The following is an 18,836-nucleotide window of genomic DNA, read 5'->3' on the forward strand; positions in this document are numbered from 1 at the left end:
ACAGCCTTGTGTGCCTCACAAAAGAACCCAGCCTCCTGCCCACCTTTGGAAGGACTCAGCTCCTCTCCAGGCCTTGATGGCAAGCACTAAAGCGCCACATTAATCATGAGGAACTCAAGCCCCTGCCAGCCTTACAGAGATCTCCAGTCACCTGTACGCCACAGAAGAGATCCCAAATCCCCTAAGAACCTCCTGAGGGAGCCCAGCCACATGCACTGCTTACAAAGGACCCAAAGCCCCGCATGTCTTGCTGCAAAACCCTGCACCCACAACACCCCCCGCCACCTCGTGTGCCTCATGACGGAGCCCGGTCATGGGCCAGCCGCACAGGGGTCCCCCCATCACCTGCATGCCATAGAAAAGCCAGGCCTGCCATTAACTCTAGCCAGCAGCGTGTTCCCTGACAGAAACCAATTCCCTTCTGGGCATCGGGAACACATGTTGTGGTGCTGGCTGCATCTCTGGGAGCAACAGGGAGCGTGAGCCCGCGCTGTGCTGCACTGCTGAGCTGGCAGCAGGGTGCATACGGCCAGGACGCTCTCTGTTTCCCCCAGAGCTGGGGCCTGCAGGCACCTTGCCGCCCCTTGGCACAGGCTGTGCCACCCAACAAAGCCCAGCAGGCCGGGAGGAGAGCCCGGGGCAGCAGGAAGCTGAGAGAAGCCCCTGCTCTAGAACTGAGGCAGTTCTCGCAGAAGCAAACAAAGATGGTGACTTGAAGAGATTCCCACTGTGCTCAACGTTTGCATCTGAAGACTAAGAGGTGAGCTTGTCAGAAGTCACAGAACACATCAGGGACAAGGTTTTATGTAATTTGGTTGTGGCTAGGTACAAATCTCCTGTGGGGAAGGGCTCAGCAGGCTATGCAGCAGCCTGGATGTCTTAGGATACCTTAGTTCTTCCCAGAGTAAAGATTACCAATTAATAGCAATTTTATTTTTTATTTTATTAGTGGAAAAATTTTCCAGAACTGTAAAACTACTTTCAAAAATATGGAGGTATTGTGGGAAAAGGGAAGAAACATTTGGGGATTTCTCTCTTCAAAAAATATTTCTAAATATTTCTAAAAATGAAAAGCAAAGACAAAATCGGGTCTCTTTTTCAGGATTCTAAAACTACCTTGTAAAATCCTTATCTACTATAATAATTGGGCAGAACTATTTGGGAATGTCTCTTGACAGAAAATATATTTTGAAATATTTCTAAAAATGTCTAATTTCTAAAAATGAAAAACAAAGACAAAATGTGGTTGCTTTCTCTCAGGAGCCCCAGGCTGCTGCCTGCCCCCTGGGCTCCCCCAGCCCCTCGGGGCCCCGCCGCTGCTCACAGCGGACCCTGCCTGGCTCCTGCCTGCCCTCACCGTGGGCATCCACAGCTGCTCCTGGGCATGGAGCTCAGCCAGTGCTGGTGCCGGCTGGGCTTTACTGGTGGTACCACCCGGACACGGGGGTGACAGCCCCATCTCTTTATGGCAACAGAAGAAGGGGCCATCACCTACCCTGGCAGGGGCAGAGGGTTACCTTCAGTGTTGTTTAGAGGGCAGGGCAAGGGGGCTCAGGGGCAGAGGAAGGGCCATGTTGGTCTCAGTTGGGGCTGGAGGGTGCTGGGCTGGTACCGGGGTCTTTAGAAGAACTGGGGAATGGGCTGGGACAGGACAGAGGGTGATCAAAAACGGGTGAAGGCAGCTTGGAGATACCCATGGGGAGAGGAAGTGGCAGTGGGATCTACATGGTCATAGGAGGTTTCCTGGTAGACAGATGGACTGGGGTCCTCTTCTCAGAACTCTTGATAGGGCTGACCAGGCCCTTATTACTACTGGAGGTGCTGCTCAGGCTGTGCATGTGAGGAGAAGACACTGCTTTCATCTCCTGTCCAGAGCTGCAGCTGTGGAAAGAGAGGAGTGGCTGAGTCCCCAGCTGCCAGTGGCACACTGGGACCCTCCTGCACAGCAGGGCCCAGAGCTGGCAAGGCTCCCCAGCCCGGCTGGAGCTGCTGGCACACCTTGGCCCAGCTGGACAGCTGCCCCCCAAGGCCCCGGTGAGCAGGGCACGGCTCTGGGCAGGCTCCCTGGCCAGGAGCGGGCCCCAGAGCGCGACTGCCTTGCAAGGGCAATCTCGTCCCTGCTCTTTCTCCTCCCCACCTTGCCTGGCCTCTGCCCTGTGCCCCTGGGGCTGCTCTTGGCCAGGCAGCCTCAGTGGGAGCCAGCACTGGCTGCAGCCCCAGCGGGTCCCCCAGGACAAGGCCCAGCAATTAAGAGGCCAATGAAAGCACTAAGCAGCAGCAGAACCCTCAGCAGAGTTCTTTGGACAACCACAGACTGGCCACAACTCCACTGCAGCCTCAGTGGGAACATTCCCTGTGTACATGAGGCTTTCAAAAGAAACTGTTTGAGGGAATGATGAACAAAACACTCACCATTTTCTCTTCCAATACTTCCAAATTTGGGCACAGCATAAAATGAAGATAAGCTCCAAATGAAGCATGCCTGCCATTAACCCTAGCCAGCAGCCTGTTCCCTGACAGAAACCCCTTCCGATGCCCTTCTGGGAATCTGGAACAGGTGCTGTGGTGCTGGCTGCATCTGTGGGAGCAACGGGGAGCGTGAGCCCGCGCTGTGCTGCACTGCTGAGCTAGCAGCACGGTGCATACGGCCAGGACGCTCTCTGTTTCCCCCAGAGCCGGGACCTGCAGGCACCTTGCTGACCCTTGGCACAGGCTGTGCCACCCAACAAAGCCCAGCAGGCCGGGAGGAGAGCCCGGGGCCAGCGCAGCTGCTTGGGCAGTCGCTGCTTTGACGGACACGGGCCAAACCCATCCCTGAGCAGCCCCTGCCAGCCCTGGCCCTCCCTGCCCTGGGACGGCTCCCCCAGCCCCAGGGGACAGAGTCAGGCCCTGTCAGGAGCCAGTGCAGCCCCTGCCCAGTCAGGAGCCAGGGCTGGCTCTGGCCCTGGGCTCGCAGCAGGGCTCCCTCTCGGGGCTGCTCCCGTGCCTTGGGCCTCTGGGCACTCAGGGCCAGCTCCGGGAGCAGCTGCAGCGGGAAGGGCGTTGGTGCGCGAGTCCAGATTCCCCGGGGCTGTGAACGAGCTCCAGCTTTGGCTGCTGCCGGGCCGTGCAAGGGCAGGGCCTGGGGGAAGAGCTGCTGCCACACAGCCCCGCCGAGGGCTGAGCCTGGCACAGCAGTTACCTCCTGTGCCTGTGCCCGTGCATGGTATTGCCTTCCCTTCTGCAGCAGGGGCTGCCAACGGGCCAGTGCTTCTTTGGGGAAACACCTCCTTCTGTCCTGCCTTTCGGTCTGTCACTAGAGAAACAAAAAAGAACAACTGGATCAGATGGAACAATCACCCATTTGTTTGCTGGCATCCTCAGGGCATCATGCCTATCAAAAATGGGAATATGATTCATAAAACATCTGGGTTTTTAGGGCTGGGACAAGGCCCCCTCTCCTCCAAACAACTGCCAGTCATGAGCGGAAGTCGGATGAGATCACCCAGGGCGAGGGCACACACGTGCATGGTTCTGCCCTGGCACCTGCAGCGATGCCCCCCTGGCCGAGCTTTGGGCTCTGAGCTGGCAGCTCTCCCAGGGGGAAAGGCCTTGACCTACCCTCAGCATCTCCCAGAGGCTCAATCCTGAACGTGGGTTGGTAAGCCAGATCACTTTCACCAACAGGGTTATCTGCAAAGAAAGGCAGCACAGAACAGCTCCTGTGTCTCTGCTGAAGATTCTCCCTCAGGCCAGAGTGGCAGAGAGTGCCCCTGGGTGATTGGTGGCCTCCAAGGCACTCGCTCAGCTCTGCCTCCCACTCAGGAGCAGGGCCAGGGGGAGCACGTGCCTGTGGCGGCCCCACACTGGGATGGAAGGAGCCCCTTGCTGGGCAGTCGGGGCAGAAAGGACTCCCTGGAGCTGCCAGCAGCTCTAAACCCAGCCCCAGCCAGGGCCAGGCCTTGGCAGCAGCAGCAGCAGGAGCAGCTCAGGCTCCCTGGGGCCGGCAAAGGAGCTGCGAAAAGCTCAGCCCCGGGGCATAGCCCTGGGCCCGGCCCCTTCCCTCTCTGCTCTTCTCCCTGGCTGCACAGAGCACACGGAAGAAGGACACACTGGGTGGAAGATGGACAGCCAAATGCTCCTTCTTCCCACTGACAGAGATCCTGTAGCTTCCCTGAAGGTTCTAGAATGGAGCAGGTGTAGATTTCCAGAGCTGATCAACCTTCCAAGGAACTTAACGGAAATGCCACATGAGTGAGCTCTTGCCACATTGACACTGATGATTCTGTCAGGAAAGGTACATTGAGAGCTTGCCTCCATCCTCTGGTAAGGTCTTCAAACCACCATTCACCAGGTTTTCCAACTCGTGATCCCAGTCTAGAAGGGAGCACAGATCAGAACCATTTCCATGGTGTGCTGGAATCCCCTTCAGCCTTCGGGAACTGGGCACTGCAAGGGGGTCAGGTAAGGCTGTGGGAGCCTCTGGCTCCTGGTCACTCTCCACACTCTTTCCCTGCCCTGTGCAACATCCCTGGAGGGGCAGCTGGAGCAGCCCAGGGCCCTGGGGCTCTCTCCATCTCACACAGGAAACCCTCACTAAATGCCTGGGGAAACTGCAGCAGGCAGTGCCACAACTATCCCTCCCAACCTTTGTCCTTCCCTCCTGCTTAACCCATCTGACTGTGGAACAGCTCCCTCAGCCCAAGGGGACATAGCCAGTCCCTCTCAGGACACACTGGAGCCTTGCTCTCGCCCTCTGCCCTTTCCCCACCATGGGCTCCCTGTGCAGTCTCTCCCAGGTTTCGGGATGTGTCTCCCACAGAGGGACCCCAGCAGGACTGCTCAGTACCCGAGTGCCCTGAGCCTGCTTGGGATAATTCCTCTGGGCTGTGCCGATCTTGTCTGGGCTGTACCCGCAATGCCAAGCAGGAGAGGGGGCAGCTCAAGCCTCAGCAGGGCTCAGGCCCAGAGGCACAGCAATTACCTCCTGTGACTGTGCCCGGCATCGCCTCCCTTCCTTGAGGAAATGCTGCCTTCCATAGAGCCTCTCTGTCCATCCCTTGAGAAAGGAAGAGGCACAGCTGGATCAGATGCAATCATGACACATTGGGGAGATGAGATGGAAACTTCAGGAGGCAATACTTGTCAAAGACATGGATAAGGATCAGGAAACCCTGATCACCCCCAGCTCTTGGGGCTGGCTATAGCCCTTCCTTCTCCAAACAGCCACCCCACAGGATGTGCCTGGGGACCAGGAAATTGCAGGGGATCTCAGGTTGTGCACGGCCCATGGTGCAGTTTGGGCTCCCTGTCAGCTGCTGCCAAATGCCTTCCTGCAGAGGCTGGGGAGAAGCTGCAGCCAGGCCAGACTGGGAAACAGCCCTGCAGGCCGTGAAAGCAGCAGCAGGGCAGCCAGGCTGCCATGGATCCCTTCCCGCTGTGCCGGGCACGGTGTGTCCAGATGTGCAGGGAATGCCCCCGGCTGCTGAGTCCCAGGGGAAGGCTGAGGGAAATGCTCTCACCATGCTCTTTGTGCACCTCCATAACGGTTTGTTTCAGGATGTTGTTTGGCTCACGGAATTTCTTCTTTCCTGTGCCTTTGTTCTTCCCTTTCGGAGAACCTTAACAGAAAGTAGTTCCATTTCCCAGGAATGGATCCCACAAAACCAGGGCTCAGCCTGTGGGCTCAGCAGGGACACACTACTCACCCCTGCGAAGGGAGCCGGGCTTGCGTGGAGCAATCAGCAAAGGGGCAGGAAAATTCCTCCCTGCAGACACAGCTGTAATTGAACAGCCAGAGAAGCTTCTGTCACCTGTCCTGGCAGGCTGTCAGCAATTATTCCTTGGTGGGACAGTGAGACCATACCTGCAGGAGGCTCCAAGGGCTTCAGAACTTTATTCAGCCATGCTAATGGAGAAGCCTTCTCATCAATCTCATCTAGAATGGAGCACAGATGAGAACATATTTCAGGGTGTGCTGGGATCCCCTTCTGCCTCTGAGAAATGGGCACTGCAAGGCAGTTGGGTAAGGCCGTGGGAGCCAGATGTCAATGGACATGGCCAAAGCTACACAAGGGCCTGGGCAGCTCTGGGCTGGCTCCTGGTCACTCTCTACACTCTTTCCCTGCCCTGTGCAACATCCCTGGAGGGGTGGCTGGAGCAGCCCAGGGTCCTGGGGGCTCTCTCACTCCCAGAGCTGGGACTCTTGCTAAAGCACTGGGGAAAACTGGAGCAGGCAGTGCTACAGCTATCCCTCTGGCCCTCCGTCCCTCCTGCCCTTTCTCACTCCCTTCCTACCCTCTATCTCTCCATCCCCCTTTACCCTGGGACAAATCCCTCAGCCCAGGGGGACATAGCCAGTCCCTCTCAGGACACACTGGAGCCTTTCTCTCACCCTCTACCCTTTCCCCACCATGGGCACCCCATGCAGTCTCTCCCAGGTTTCGGGTCAGCAGGGACACTACTCACCCTCGCGATGGGAGCTGGGCTTGCGTGCAACATCCACCAAAGGACCTGGGAAAGTCCTCCCTGCAGACACACCTGTAACACAACAGCCACAGGAGCTTCTGTCATCTCTGCAGATCTGCACGGGCAGCACTGAGCCGCAGGAGCGCTGAGGGGATGGTGCAGGGCGAGGGCACACACGTGCATGGTTCTGTCCTGGCACCTGCAGCGATGCCCCCCTGGCCGAGCTTTGGGCTCTGAGCTGGCAGCTCTCCCAGGGGGAAAGGCCTTGACCTACCCTCAGCATCTCCCAGAGGGTCAGTACTGGGTATGGGTTGGGAAGCTGCACCACCTTCAGCAACAGGTTCAGCTGCAAAGAAAGGCAGCACAGAACAGCTCCTGTGTTGCTGTAGGAGATCCTCAGGCTGCACCCAAGGCTCAGCCCCGGGGCACAGCCCTGAGCCCGGCCCCTTCCCTCTCTGCTCTTCTCCCTGGCTGCACAGAGCACACGGAAGGACACACTGGCATTGCACATGGGAGGAAGATGGACAGCCAAATGCTACTTCCTCCCACTGACAGTGATCCTGTGGGATCACTCTGGGCTCTCGAAGGGAGCAGGGCAAGTTTATCAGAATCCTTCAACCTGACTTAACCAAAATGACACAAATGAGTTCTTACCACATTGACACTGAATATTCTGTCAGTAAAAAGGGAAATTCAGAACTTGCCTCCAGCATTCTCCACGATCTTTAAAGTGTCATTCACCAGCACTTGCAAATAACTCAAGACGTGATCCAAATCTAGAGGGAAGCAGCGACCAAACCCATTTCCATGGTGTGCTGGGATCCCCTTCTGCCTTTGGGAACTGGGCACTGCAAGGGGGTCAGGTAAGGCTGTGGGATCCAAATTTGAATGGACATGGCCAAAGCTGCACAGGGGCTGGGAAGCTTTGGGCTGGCTCCTGGTCACTCGCCACCCTCTTTCCCTGCCCTGTGTAACATTCCTGGGGAGGAAAATGGGGCTGCCCTGGACCCCCAGGGGCTCTCTCCCTCCCACAGAAGAAACCCTCTCTAAAGCCCAGGGGAAAACCATCCCCCAGCACTTCCTGGCGAGCAGGGAGCGCTCTCCCGGGAAAGGGGAGCCAGGCTGCCGGCTCACCTGCTCCCCGCACTTGCAACGGAGCAGCCTGGGCAGCCCTGGCAGGCAGGGCCACGGCCAGGAGGAGCGGGAGGAAGAGGCGTAGAGCAAGGGCCATGGTGCCTCGCCCTCTGCCAGTCCCCAGCTCTTGCTGCCACCGCTGTCCTGACACTGCTGTGCCAATGTCAGCACCACTGCTGCCACCGCCGCTGCTGCCACAACAGTTGTGCTCAAGGACTGACTGCTCGGTCCTTGTGGTGCTGTGCAGCCACGGGGCTCTGGCACCTCTGTGACCTCAGAGCCTGCTGTGACCCCAGAGCCTGCTGTGACCTCAGCCTGCTGTGACCTCAAGGCTGGGGCTGGATTTAGTGGGAATGGATCTCAAGAGGTGCCCTTCCAACGAGGAGCGTATGTCCCTCCAGGAAGCAATATAGTTTTTTTTTCACAAGAACTGCATTATACAGCATTGGACAAATGAGAAATTTTGTGGTTCTACATGCAACAGCAATGTCAAGTCCAGCATTCAACTCATGTTGGTGATTCCCACTATTGCAGGCAGTAGCAGCCCTTCCACACTAACACTGAGTCCATGCTGTGTGCTGTCCTGATCTTTGGCCTGTATTTAAAAAGTGAAGGACTTGATGCCATAGCTTACAAAAATAATGCAAGACAAGCCATCTGGGTAGCTGTATGCTTTTAGGGGACACCCAAATTCACTGCACATCTTATGGGTGTCCTCAGCCACCCTAAAGTCCCCCTTCGTGCTTCACAAGACACCCCCGACCCCTGCTCAATTTGCAGGTGTCCCTTGGCCCCTGCACACCTTTGGAGGTACCTCAAATTCCCTGCACAACCTTTGGGTGTCCCCAGTCCTCTGCACAGCACAGAGGTGACCCAAAGCCCCTGCATGCCTTTAGAGGGACCCAAACATGACACTCAGGGAGCAGCAACAGGGCTGAGCCATCTTCTGTGTGTGTGTTCACCATGTGTTCCCGGGTGAACAGATGAGGCCTGGGGGGCAAATCCTCACTCTGCTGATAAGAGATCCAGGGGTGCCACAAGCCCAGTCTCTGTCAGGCTCTGAGCTCATCTCTCAGGCTATGAAGGACTTTCTTCTGAGTCCAGCCTCATTCCATTTTTCTCAAGGCAAGCACTTACTGATGGCTTCCTGCTTTTCCTGGACATGCCACTGGAGGAGTGTCAGACAATTCCCTTTTCTGACCCAGAGATGGGGTAACTGAGAGGCGTTTTAAAACCTTTTATTCCATTTTCAGTCTCATGAGAAGAGTGAGACAATACAGATGTTATAATTCACTCTATCACACTCGGAAGCTGACTATTTCTTAATTACAAAACACTATAAGCATTTCTTGGCCTATCAGCTTTTTGCCACGCCATGCTGTAGATGCCTTAAAGCCAGTCATCTAAAACTACCCCTTGTGGGTCCAAATACAATGCATCTTTCATAGTTCTATTTCCCTAAAGTATCTAGTCTTATTTGTAAGGCCATTTTTTGAAACTTTTTTCTAGCTCTATTTCTCTCTTAACAATCTCTATGTCCTTACTCCATAGCATTTCTAAGTCAGCATTTCTTATCTCAGAGTTTGTATATAGATGCATAGAGTGTGGGCCTTCTGTCAGGCCCTGAGTACTCTCTACAAATCCATTTCCCACATTTCCCCCTCTCTCTTGGACAGAAAAAATTTTTTGATGGTCTTGTTCATCATCTGTTGTATACAGTGAAGTACATATGGTACTAGCACTGACATTGTTATGATAATAATCAATGCATGTAAACTTCTGTGGTAAAGCACTTTCAGCTAAGGTATAAAACTCTGTCCTTCAAACAAGTTGGCTAACTATGATCTAGCATTTATTTTAATTTGATTTGTCAAATCTCAGTTTCTGAAGTTGTTTGTGGATGGACACTGAATGGTCAGATAAGTTTCTATAACACAGTCTTTCAAAATCTTTCACAACTATGTCTCTATGCTAGTAAAAGAAAATTGATGGTGGTTCTGTTTTGTAAGGTTGTATGTTTGACAGCACTAACATCTGTCATTATGTCACTAATTGTAATGGAAGTGGTACTGACTTCTTTACTCAGCTAACGCCCTAATTGGTATAATAGTTTTAATGCTTTACTTGAAGTAATTTGAGGTAGAAATAAAGCTGCTGTAATTCATTTTGCAGGGCCCCAGGGACTGAAATTGTTATTACAGTTTTCTTTATAATGACAGGTAAATCTTTTTGCTCTATGTTTTTTCTTGATAGTTTTTTTAACATTAGGTAGGTGCTATTTCAGTGAGCTGTCTGATGCTACATGGGTACATGGGCTACCTTTAATTTTTGAGGGAATACCCTGTTAGGCTCGATTTCTATAAATGAGCCAATATCTTTTTGGCAGTTTCTGTGGAGACTCATCTAGGTCAGCAATTTCACCCTTAGAGGGCACTGGGGTAGTACAACTGCACGACAAACTTGAGCTGCTGTGTATCCAGGATGATGGGGCGTAACATTTAATTGTGGATCTCGCTGGTACTGAAACTCAGCACAAAATTCTATTGCTAAAGAACCAAGAATTTCTAACTCTTGAGGTTCAGAAGGTGCTTTAAGAAGATCAGGGGCCTAAGGATGTTAATTGATTATGTGATTTGTCTCGTTGGTAGCTTCACATTAGTATTTGTCACAGGTATTGGCCACTCTTTAACTGGTATTGCTACATTGACTAAACGGGTTGCAAAGGGTTTGTCTGGGTTCGAATTGGTCAAACGTGGTGTTTGAGCCTGCTGACTTGGCTAAAGCAACCTAAACATTCATTTTTAGTTGATCTACAGACATATCTGCACCGTAAAAGTAAGTAAGTAAAACTAGTAAGTACCAGTATATCATTTGATCAAACTCTATGTTTTTGTTCAGCTGCTTTTTGGTAAAAGCTTTCTCATATAGTTCTCAAGCAAATCTTTTAGCATTTGTTTAGGGACTGGCTAACTATAAGGCACTAAAATGACCCTCTAACATTCAATTTTGACAAATTTGGATATCTTAGAATTCTTTTCAACACGATGGACACCAAGCTTTTGACAAAAGAGCTCTATGATATTAACAATTTTCACAGTCCAAACATCAACATAAAACTGAAGATTTGTAGTTTTTGTGTGTTGAACAGGGAATGTCTGGCATGAACCATAGTCTCTGTGTGGCTCATGTCTGTGTGCTCGTTTCCCTGCTCGTGGAATTGTTGGTGCACTCTTGTGTGGGATATGGTTTCATGTTTCTTGCTGCGACCCACTTAGGTCTGGCACCTGTGGAAACACAAGCATACCCTTTGCTCCAGGTTACTAGTGGAAATGGTCCTTCAATTTGTCCTGTCTCAGGGTTTCTGATTAAGACTGGAGGATTTTCTTCCAATTTTGCCTGTGTGCTATTTGAAAAGTGCCTAAAAATTGGAGGATTAGGTTCTGCAAATGAGCTATTCAAAAAATGGAAGACATATAAAGCTTTGCTCAACCTCATCTGAGGTGTTGCTTGGGCCTCTCGCCCCTTCTGTTGATCTAGAATGCGTTTTAGTGTCTGGTATCTTTTTAATAATTGCCTGACTTGTGGGGGAATAGGCAATTCTAATCCATCAAAAATGTGGCCAATTTTTGAGCTGTGTATGTGGGGCCATTGTCTGCTTTTACTTCTTGGGGTACATCCGATGAAGCAAAAGATTGCAGAAAATGTTGGCCAGCATGATTGGCTGTATCCCCTGCATGTGCAGAAGCAAAAACTGCACCTGAAAAAGCAGCAACAGACACATGAATAGTTTTGAATTTTCCAAAAGATGGGTATGTGGTACTGTCTGTGGTTTGCCATAGCTGCAACCTTTGCAGTCCTTGAGGGTTAACAGCTCCTGTAGAAACAGGAGGTTGTAGAAGTTCTCAGTCAGGGCAAGCACCAATAATGGCTTTTGCCTGACCCTTGGAGATGCAAAACATTTGCAAAAGTGCCTTGGCGGGAGAGGACCTTGTTTGGGTGGTGGCAGCATCTGCAGAGCAACAAGCTGGTAAAGCAGCTGTGATGGGGACTTCGCGCATGGACACGGAGATGGGAAATGTCTGGTACCGGTGTCCCAGACTGAGGTGTTTGGCCGTTCCTGTGAAGCTGCAGAGGGACACCTGTTGAGAGAGGAGGAGGCTGAGGCCCGAGTTACAGCAGGCACACAGAGACCCTCCTGCACAGCAGGAGATTCCCACTGTGCTCAAAGTTTGCCTCTGAAGACTGAGAGGTGAGCTTGTCAGAAGCCCCAGAAAATAACCGGGAAAAGATTTTAAGTTGGTTGTTGTCACAAGGTACGAATCTCTAGTGGGAAAAAAAACCTCTCCAGTATGCTGGGTGTCTTGGGATGAATTAGTTCTTCTAAGAGTAAAGATGACCAATTAAATGCAATTATAGTTTTTATTCTAGAAGTTTAAAAGTGTGCTAAGTTTTTCTGAATTCTAAATGTACTTGGAAAAATACTGAGCTTTTGTGGAAAAAGGGAAGAAATATTTGAGGATTTTTTCTACAAAAAATATTTCTGAATATTGCTAAAAATTTCTAATGTGTAAAAATGAAAAACAAAGACAAAATGGGGACGCTTTTTCTTCAGGAGTCCCATGTGCGGCTGCTGCCTGCCCAGCACTGGCTGTGCCCAGACAAGCAGCTCTGCCAGTGCTGGTGGCAGCACACAGACACCTGAACTGAAGCACAAAGATGTTGCTGGACTCAGGCCCTGCTCTTTCTCCTCCCCACCTTGCCTGGCCTCTGCCCTGTGCCCCTGGGGCTGCTCTTGGCCAGAATTAATAATCCGTGATTGTTCTGTCAGGAAAGGGACATGGAGAAGTTTCCTCCAGCATGCACCATGATCTTCACACTATGACTGGTCAGCACTTTCAATCAATCCATATTTCGATCCCAGTGTAGACAAGAGCCCAGTCCAGAAGCGTTTTCATGCTGTGCTGGGTTCGCCATGTGCTTTAGGGAACTGGGCAATGCAAGGAGCTCCTTTGTCAGTGCGAGAAGGCACAGCCTGAGTTGTAGCTCCGGGTGCCTCCTGTGCCCCAGGGAACGGCCGTGGCTGTAAAGGTGTTTGGCTGCAGCACAGGGCCAGGGCATAGTGAGGCCCTGGTTGCGCCTCTGGCGTTGCTCGGCAGCCCCATCGGAGCCCGGGGCCACGGCCCTTCCCCGCCGGGACCGGAGCTGGCCCAACAAGGGCGCGGCGGCTCCAGAGGCCCCGCCCGGCCCCCAAGGATGGGCTCTGCCCGCCTGCCAGGCCCACGGCTTGGTGGGAAGCTTCCTGCTGACTTTGCACCACCTCGACCAAGAGTGTCTCTTTGCTGTGCTGAGAAAACTGAAAAACCCTGTCTAGTTTAACCCCGGTGCACACCTCATGAGGGATCCCTGCAAAGCATAGCAGAGACTATCAATACTCCTTTGTGCCTCATGAGGGATCCCTGCACCCCTCAGCCGAGACCCCAAAATAGCCCTGTGTGCCTCACAAGGAATCCGTGCACACCAATGCAGAGACCCCAAGACAGCCTTGTGTGCCTCACAAAAGAACCCAGCCTCCTGCCCACCTTTGGAAGGACTCAGCTCCTCTCCAGGCCTTGATGGCAAGCACTAAAGCGCCACATTAATCATGAGGAACTCAAGCCCCTGCCAGCCTTACAGAGATCTCCAGTCACCTGTACGCCACAGAAGAGATCCCAAATCCCCTAAGAACCTCCTGAGGGAGCCCAGCCACATGCACTGCTTACAAAGGACCCAAAGCCCCGCATGTCTTGCTGCAAAACCCTGCACCCACAACACCCCCCGCCACCTCGTGTGCCTCATGACGGAGCCCGGTCATGGGCCAGCCGCACAGGGGTCCCCCCATCACCTGCATGCCATAGAAAAGCCAGGCCTGCCATTAACTCTAGCCAGCAGCGTGTTCCCTGACAGAAACCAATTCCCTTCTGGGCATCGGGAACACATGTTGTGGTGCTGGCTGCATCTCTGGGAGCAACAGGGAGCGTGAGCCCGCGCTGTGCTGCACTGCTGAGCTGGCAGCAGGGTGCATACGGCCAGGACGCTCTCTGTTTCCCCCAGAGCTGGGGCCTGCAGGCACCTTGCCGCCCCTTGGCACAGGCTGTGCCACCCAACAAAGCCCAGCAGGCCGGGAGGAGAGCCCGGGGCAGCAGGAAGCTGAGAGAAGCCCCTGCTCTAGAACTGAGGCAGTTCTCGCAGAAGCAAACAAAGATGGTGACTTGAAGAGATTCCCACTGTGCTCAAAGTTTGCCTCTGAAGACTAAGAGGTGAGCTTGTCAGAAATCCCAGGAAATATCTGGGAAAAAGTTTTATGTAATTTGGTTGTGGCTAGGTACAAAGCTCCCGTGGGGAAAGAGCCTCTGCAGCAGGTTAGGTGTCTTACGGTGCCTTAGTTCTTCCCAGAGTAAAGATTAGCAATTAACTGCAATTTTTTTTTTTATTGTATAAGTGGAAAAAAAATTCTAGAACTGTAAAAATACTTTCAAAAGTACGGAGGTATTGTGGGAAAAGGGAAGAAACATTTGGGGATTTCTCTCTTCAAAAAATATTTTTAAATACTTATAAAAGTGAAAAGCGAAGACAAAATAGGGGTGCTTTTTCAGGATTCTAAAACTACTTTGAAAAATCCTTTACTACTATAGTAATCTGGAAGAAATATTTGGGGTTTTCTTTGTACAAAACATACTTCTATTTTTTTCTAAAAATGTCTAATTTCTAAAAATGAAAAACAAAGACAAAATGTGGTTGCTTTCTCTCAGGAGCCCCAGGCTGCTGCCTGCCCCCTGGGCTCCCCCAGCCCCTCGGGGCCCCGCCGCTGCTCACAGCAGCCCCTGCCTGGCTCCTGCCTGCCCTCACCGTGGGCATCCACAGCTGCTCCTGGGCATGGAGCTCAGCCAGTGCTGGTGCTGGCTGGGCTTTGCTGGTGGTACCACCCGGACACGGGGGTGACAGCTCCATCTCTTTATTGCAACCGAAGAGCTGATTTGGGAATCTTTCAGTCAAGCTTCAGGTGACCACTTCCAAATCATTTTCTGGGGCTTTCATCTTATGGCCTGGATGGAGGGCTGGGCCTGTGGCCTCAAAGCAGCACAGAGCTTGGAGGTGCAAATGAAAACTAATAAGAATCAAGGCTGCTGCTGTTGCTCCTCCAGCTGTAGAGGTCTTGGAACCAGTCACAAGCTTTCAGCTTTTCTTCAAGGTGGTGCCTGTGGAGAGAGGAGTGGCTGAGGCCCCAGCTGCCAGTGGCACACTGGGACCCTCCTGCACAGCAGGGCCCAGAGCTGGCAAGGCTCCCCAGCCCAGCTGGAGCTGCTGGCACACCTTGGCCCAGCTGGACAGCTGCCCCCCAAGGCCCCGGCGAGCAGGGCACGGCTCTGGGCAGGCTCCCTGGCCAGGAGCGGGCCCCAGAGCGCAACTGCGTTTCAAGGGCAATCTCGTCCCTGCTCTTTCTCCTCCCCACCTTGCCTGGCCTCTGCCCTGTGCCCCTGGGGCTGCTCTTGGCCAGGCAGCCTCAGTGGGAGCCAGCAGTGGCTGCAGCCCCAGCGGGCCCCCCAGGACAAGGCCCAGCAATTAAGAGGCCAATGAAAGCACTGAGCAGCAGCAGAACCCTCAGCAGAGTTCCTTGGTCAACCACAGACTGGCCACAACTCCACTGCAGCCTCTCTGGGAATGTTTCCTGAGCAGCCTTTAAATGAAGCTGTTTGAGATCGACATCAGCAAAACACTCACCATTTCCTCTTCCAGGAATACCAGATTCCAGCAGAGCAAATCATCAGGCAAACTGCTGCACCAGCCACAATGGCCATCAACTTGACCAAACAAGGTGTTCCCCAGCAGAAAACACTTCTCATGTTTTTCCAGGTCCTGTTAGCATGTGTTGAGGTGCTGGCTGCATCTGTGGGAGCAATGGGGAGCGTGAGCCCGTGCTGTGCTCCACTGCTGAGCTGGCAGCACGGTGCAGACGGACAGGAGGTCCTTGGTCTCTGTTTTCCCCAGAGCTGGGGCCTGCAGGCACCTTGCCGCCCCTTGGCACAAGACTGCCCAGTACCCAAACCCCTGAGCCTGCATGCCATAATTCCTCTGTGTTGTTCTGCTCCAAGCAATACTTATCAAAGAGGTGGATAAAGACAAGGAAAATGGCCAGGGTTTTGGAGCTGCTCCAGGACCCTCCCTGCTGGAAACAGCAGCCTCTCTGCATCAACCCAGAGACCAGGAAATTGCAGGGGATCTCAGGCCCGTGGTGCAGTTTGGGCTCCCTGTCAGCTGCTGCCAAATGCCTTCCTGCAGAGGCTGGGGAGAAGCTGCAGCCAGGCCAGGCTGGGAAACAGCCCTGCAGGCCGTGAAAGCAGCAGCAGGGCAGCCAGGCTGCCATGGATCCCTTTCCGCTGTGCCGGGCACGGTGTGTCCAGATGTGCAGGGAAATCCCCCAGCTGCTGAGTCCCAGGGGAAGGCTGAGGGAAATGTACCCACCTCGACGTCTCTCCACATCTCTCCGGATTTCTTCCAGATTTTTGGATTCCTCCAGGGTCTTACTACGTCCTATAGGTTTATTCTTCCTTCTCAGGGGACCTTAAGAGAAATATTTGCATTTCCCAGGAATGGATCCCACCAAACCAGGGCTTAGCCTGTGGGGCCAGCAGGGACACACTACTCACCCCTGCGATGGGAGCTGGGCTTGCGTGCAACATCCACCAAAGGAGCAGGAAAAGTCCTCCCTGCAGACACACCTGTAACCCAACAGCCACAGAAGCTTCTGTCATCTCTGCAGATCTGCACGGGCAGCACTAAGCCGCAGAAGTGCTGAGGGGATGGCGCAGGGCGAGGGCACACACGTGCATGGTTCTGTCCTGGCACCTGCAGCGATGCCCCCCTGGCCGAGCTTTGGGCTCTGAGCTGGCAGCTCTCCCAGGGGGAAAAGCCTTGACCTACCCTCAGCATCTCCCAGAGGCTCAGTAATGGGTATGGGTTGGGAAGCTGCACCACCTTCAGCAACAGGTTCAGCTGCAAAGAAAGGCAGGACAGAACAGCTCCTGTGGCACTGTAGGAGATCCTCAGGCTGCACCCAAGGCTCAGCCCCGGGGCACAGCCCTGGGCCCAGCCCCTTCCCTCTCTGCTCTCCTCCGTGGCTGCACAGAGCACACGGAAGGACACACTGGCATTGCACATGAGAGGAAGATGGACAGCCAAATACTACTTCCTCCCAGTGACAGATATCCTCTGGGATCACTGTTGGGCACAAGAGTAGAAATTTGGAGGCCAAGATTTCCAGAACGCATCAATCTTCAGAGGATCTTAAAGCAAATCACACATGAATATTACTCCGGACAATGATTACTCTGTTAGGAAAGAGTTGCTGATAACCAACATTCACCAAACTCCAAGACCCTTAAACCATGGTTTGCCAGTCTTTCCAAATGATGCAAGTCATGGTCCCAATCTAGAAAGGAGCACAGATGGGAAATGTTCCATGGTGTGCTGGGATCCCCTTCTATGGGGAAGTGAGCACTGCAAGGGGCTCAGGTAATGCTGTGTGCCCACACTGCCAAGCAGCAGAGAGGGCAGCTCAAGCCTCAGCAGGGCTCAGGCCCTGAGACACAGCAATTACCTCCAGTGACTGTGCCTGGCATCGCCTCCCTTCCTGCAGCAGAGGCTGGCACAGAATTACTGCTTCCTCTGGGAAATGCAGCCTTCAGCACAGCCTCTCCTTCCATGTCTGGAGAAGGGAAAAGGGAAAAGATCAGGTAGAACCATTCCCCACTGGGGAGGTGGCATCATCAGGAGGCTTGTCAAAGTCATGGATAGGCTTCAGGAAATCAGATGGGCTTTGAGTTGTCTCCCTAGGATATTCCTGCCCTGAACAGCTGCCCCTCCAGATGTGCTCAGACACTGGGAAATTGCAGGAGACTCAGGGTGTGCACGGCCCACGGTGCAGTTTGGGCTCCCTGTCAGCGGCTGCCAAATGCCTTCCTGCAGTGGCTGGGGAGAAGCTGCAGCCAGGCCAGGCTGGGAAACAGCCCTGCAGGCCGCGAAAGCAGCAGCGGGGCAGCCAGGCTGCCATGGATCCCTTCCCGCTGTGCCGGGAACGGTGTGTCCAGATGTGCAGGGAATGCCCCCGGCTGCTGAGTCCCAGGGGAAGGCTGAGGGAAATGCACCCACCTTGTCCTGCCTGTTCTATTTCCGCCAGCATTTGCCTCATGTGTTCGGATGGCCCGTGGGGTTTCTTGTGTCCTGTAGTTTTGTTCTTTCCCGCTAGAGGACCTTAGAGCAACAGAGTTCCATTTCCCAGGAATGGATCCCACAAAACCAGGGCTCAGCCTGTGGGCTCAGCAGGGACACACTACTCACCCCTGCGATGGGAGCTGGGCTTGCGTGCAACATCCACCAAAGGAGCAGGAAAAGTCCTCCTTGCAGACACACCTGTAACACAACAGCCAGAGAGTCTCCTGTCATATCTGCCCCCCTGGCCAAGCTCTGAGCTGGCAGCTCTCCCAGGGGGAAAGGCCTTGACCTACCCTCACCATCGCCCAGAGGCTCATTCATGGACATGGTTTTAGAAGCTGGATCGCTGTGACCAACAGGTTCAGCTGCAAAGAAAGACAGCACAGAACAGCTCCTGTGACTCTGCTGCAAATTCTCCTTCAGGCCAGAGTGGCAGTGAGTGCCCCTGGGTGATTGGTGGCCTCCAAGGCACTCGCTCAGCTCTGCCTCCCACTCAGGAGCAGGGGCAGGGGGAGCACGTGCCTGTGGCAGCCCCACACTGGGATGGAAGGAGCCCCTTGCTGGGCAGTCGGGGCAGAAAGGACTCCCTGGAGCTGCCAGCAGCTCTAAACCCAGCCCCAGCCAGGGCCAGGCCTTGGCAGCAGCAGCAGCAGCAGGAGCAGCTCAGGCTCCCTGGGGCCGGCAAAGGAGCTGTGAAAGGCTCAGCCCCGGGGCACAGCCCTGGGCCCGGCCCCTTCCCTCTCTGCTCTTCTCCCTGGCTGCGCAGAGCACACGGAAGGACCCACTGGGTGGAAGATGGACAGCCAAATGCTCCTTCCTCCCACTGACAGTGATCCTGTGGGGTCACTCTGGGCTCTCGAAGGGAGCAGGGCATGGTTTCCAGATTCCTTCAACCATGAGATTAGGTTAAAGGAAATTGCTCCTGAGTTAACTCTTGCCACATTTAAACTGATTATTCTCTCAGGAAAGGCACAGGGTGAACTTGCCTCCAGCATTCTCCAACATTT

The 18,836-nt window shown here is 53.6% G+C and overlaps 1 protein-coding gene across 1 annotated transcript; it reads right to left on the reverse strand.

Moving 5' to 3' along the window:
- Window positions 1–1,341: 1,341 nt before the first annotated feature.
- Window positions 1,342–18,009, reverse strand: LOC128814123 (uncharacterized). Its single transcript, XM_053989704.1, has 11 exons — window positions 17,767–18,009; window positions 17,216–17,323; window positions 5,846–5,917; window positions 5,688–5,759; window positions 5,502–5,600; window positions 4,964–5,038; window positions 4,281–4,356; window positions 3,601–3,845; window positions 3,182–3,295; window positions 2,413–2,578; window positions 1,342–1,881 (listed from the first exon to the last, which is right to left on the reverse strand). Exons 1-11 carry the CDS (start codon window positions 17,804–17,806, stop codon window positions 1,722–1,724), a joined length of 1,227 nt encoding a protein of 408 aa, XP_053845679.1. The 5' UTR covers window positions 17,807–18,009; the 3' UTR covers window positions 1,342–1,721.
- Window positions 18,010–18,836: the final 827 nt, after the last annotated feature.

The sequence above is a fragment of the Vidua macroura genome, chromosome 13 (assembly GCF_024509145.1).
Source record: "Vidua macroura isolate BioBank_ID:100142 chromosome 13, ASM2450914v1, whole genome shotgun sequence".
Taxonomy (NCBI): Eukaryota; Metazoa; Chordata; class Aves; order Passeriformes; family Viduidae; genus Vidua; species Vidua macroura.

Bases quoted from the DNA above. Each gene is read 5' to 3' on its own strand.
- LOC128814123 (XM_053989704.1), bottom strand. From the start codon at position 17,806: ATGAGGCAAATGCTGGCGGAAATAGAACAGGCAGGACAAG. The intron at 5,039-5,501 runs GTGAGAGCATTT...TCCTTTCTCAAG, and splicing joins GGAGGTGCACAAAGAGCATG to GGATGGACAGAGAGGCTCTA. The intron at 3,296-3,600 runs GTAGGTCAAGGC...TTGTTTCTCTAG, and splicing joins GCCTCTGGGAGATGCTGAGG to TGACAGACCGAAAGGCAGGA.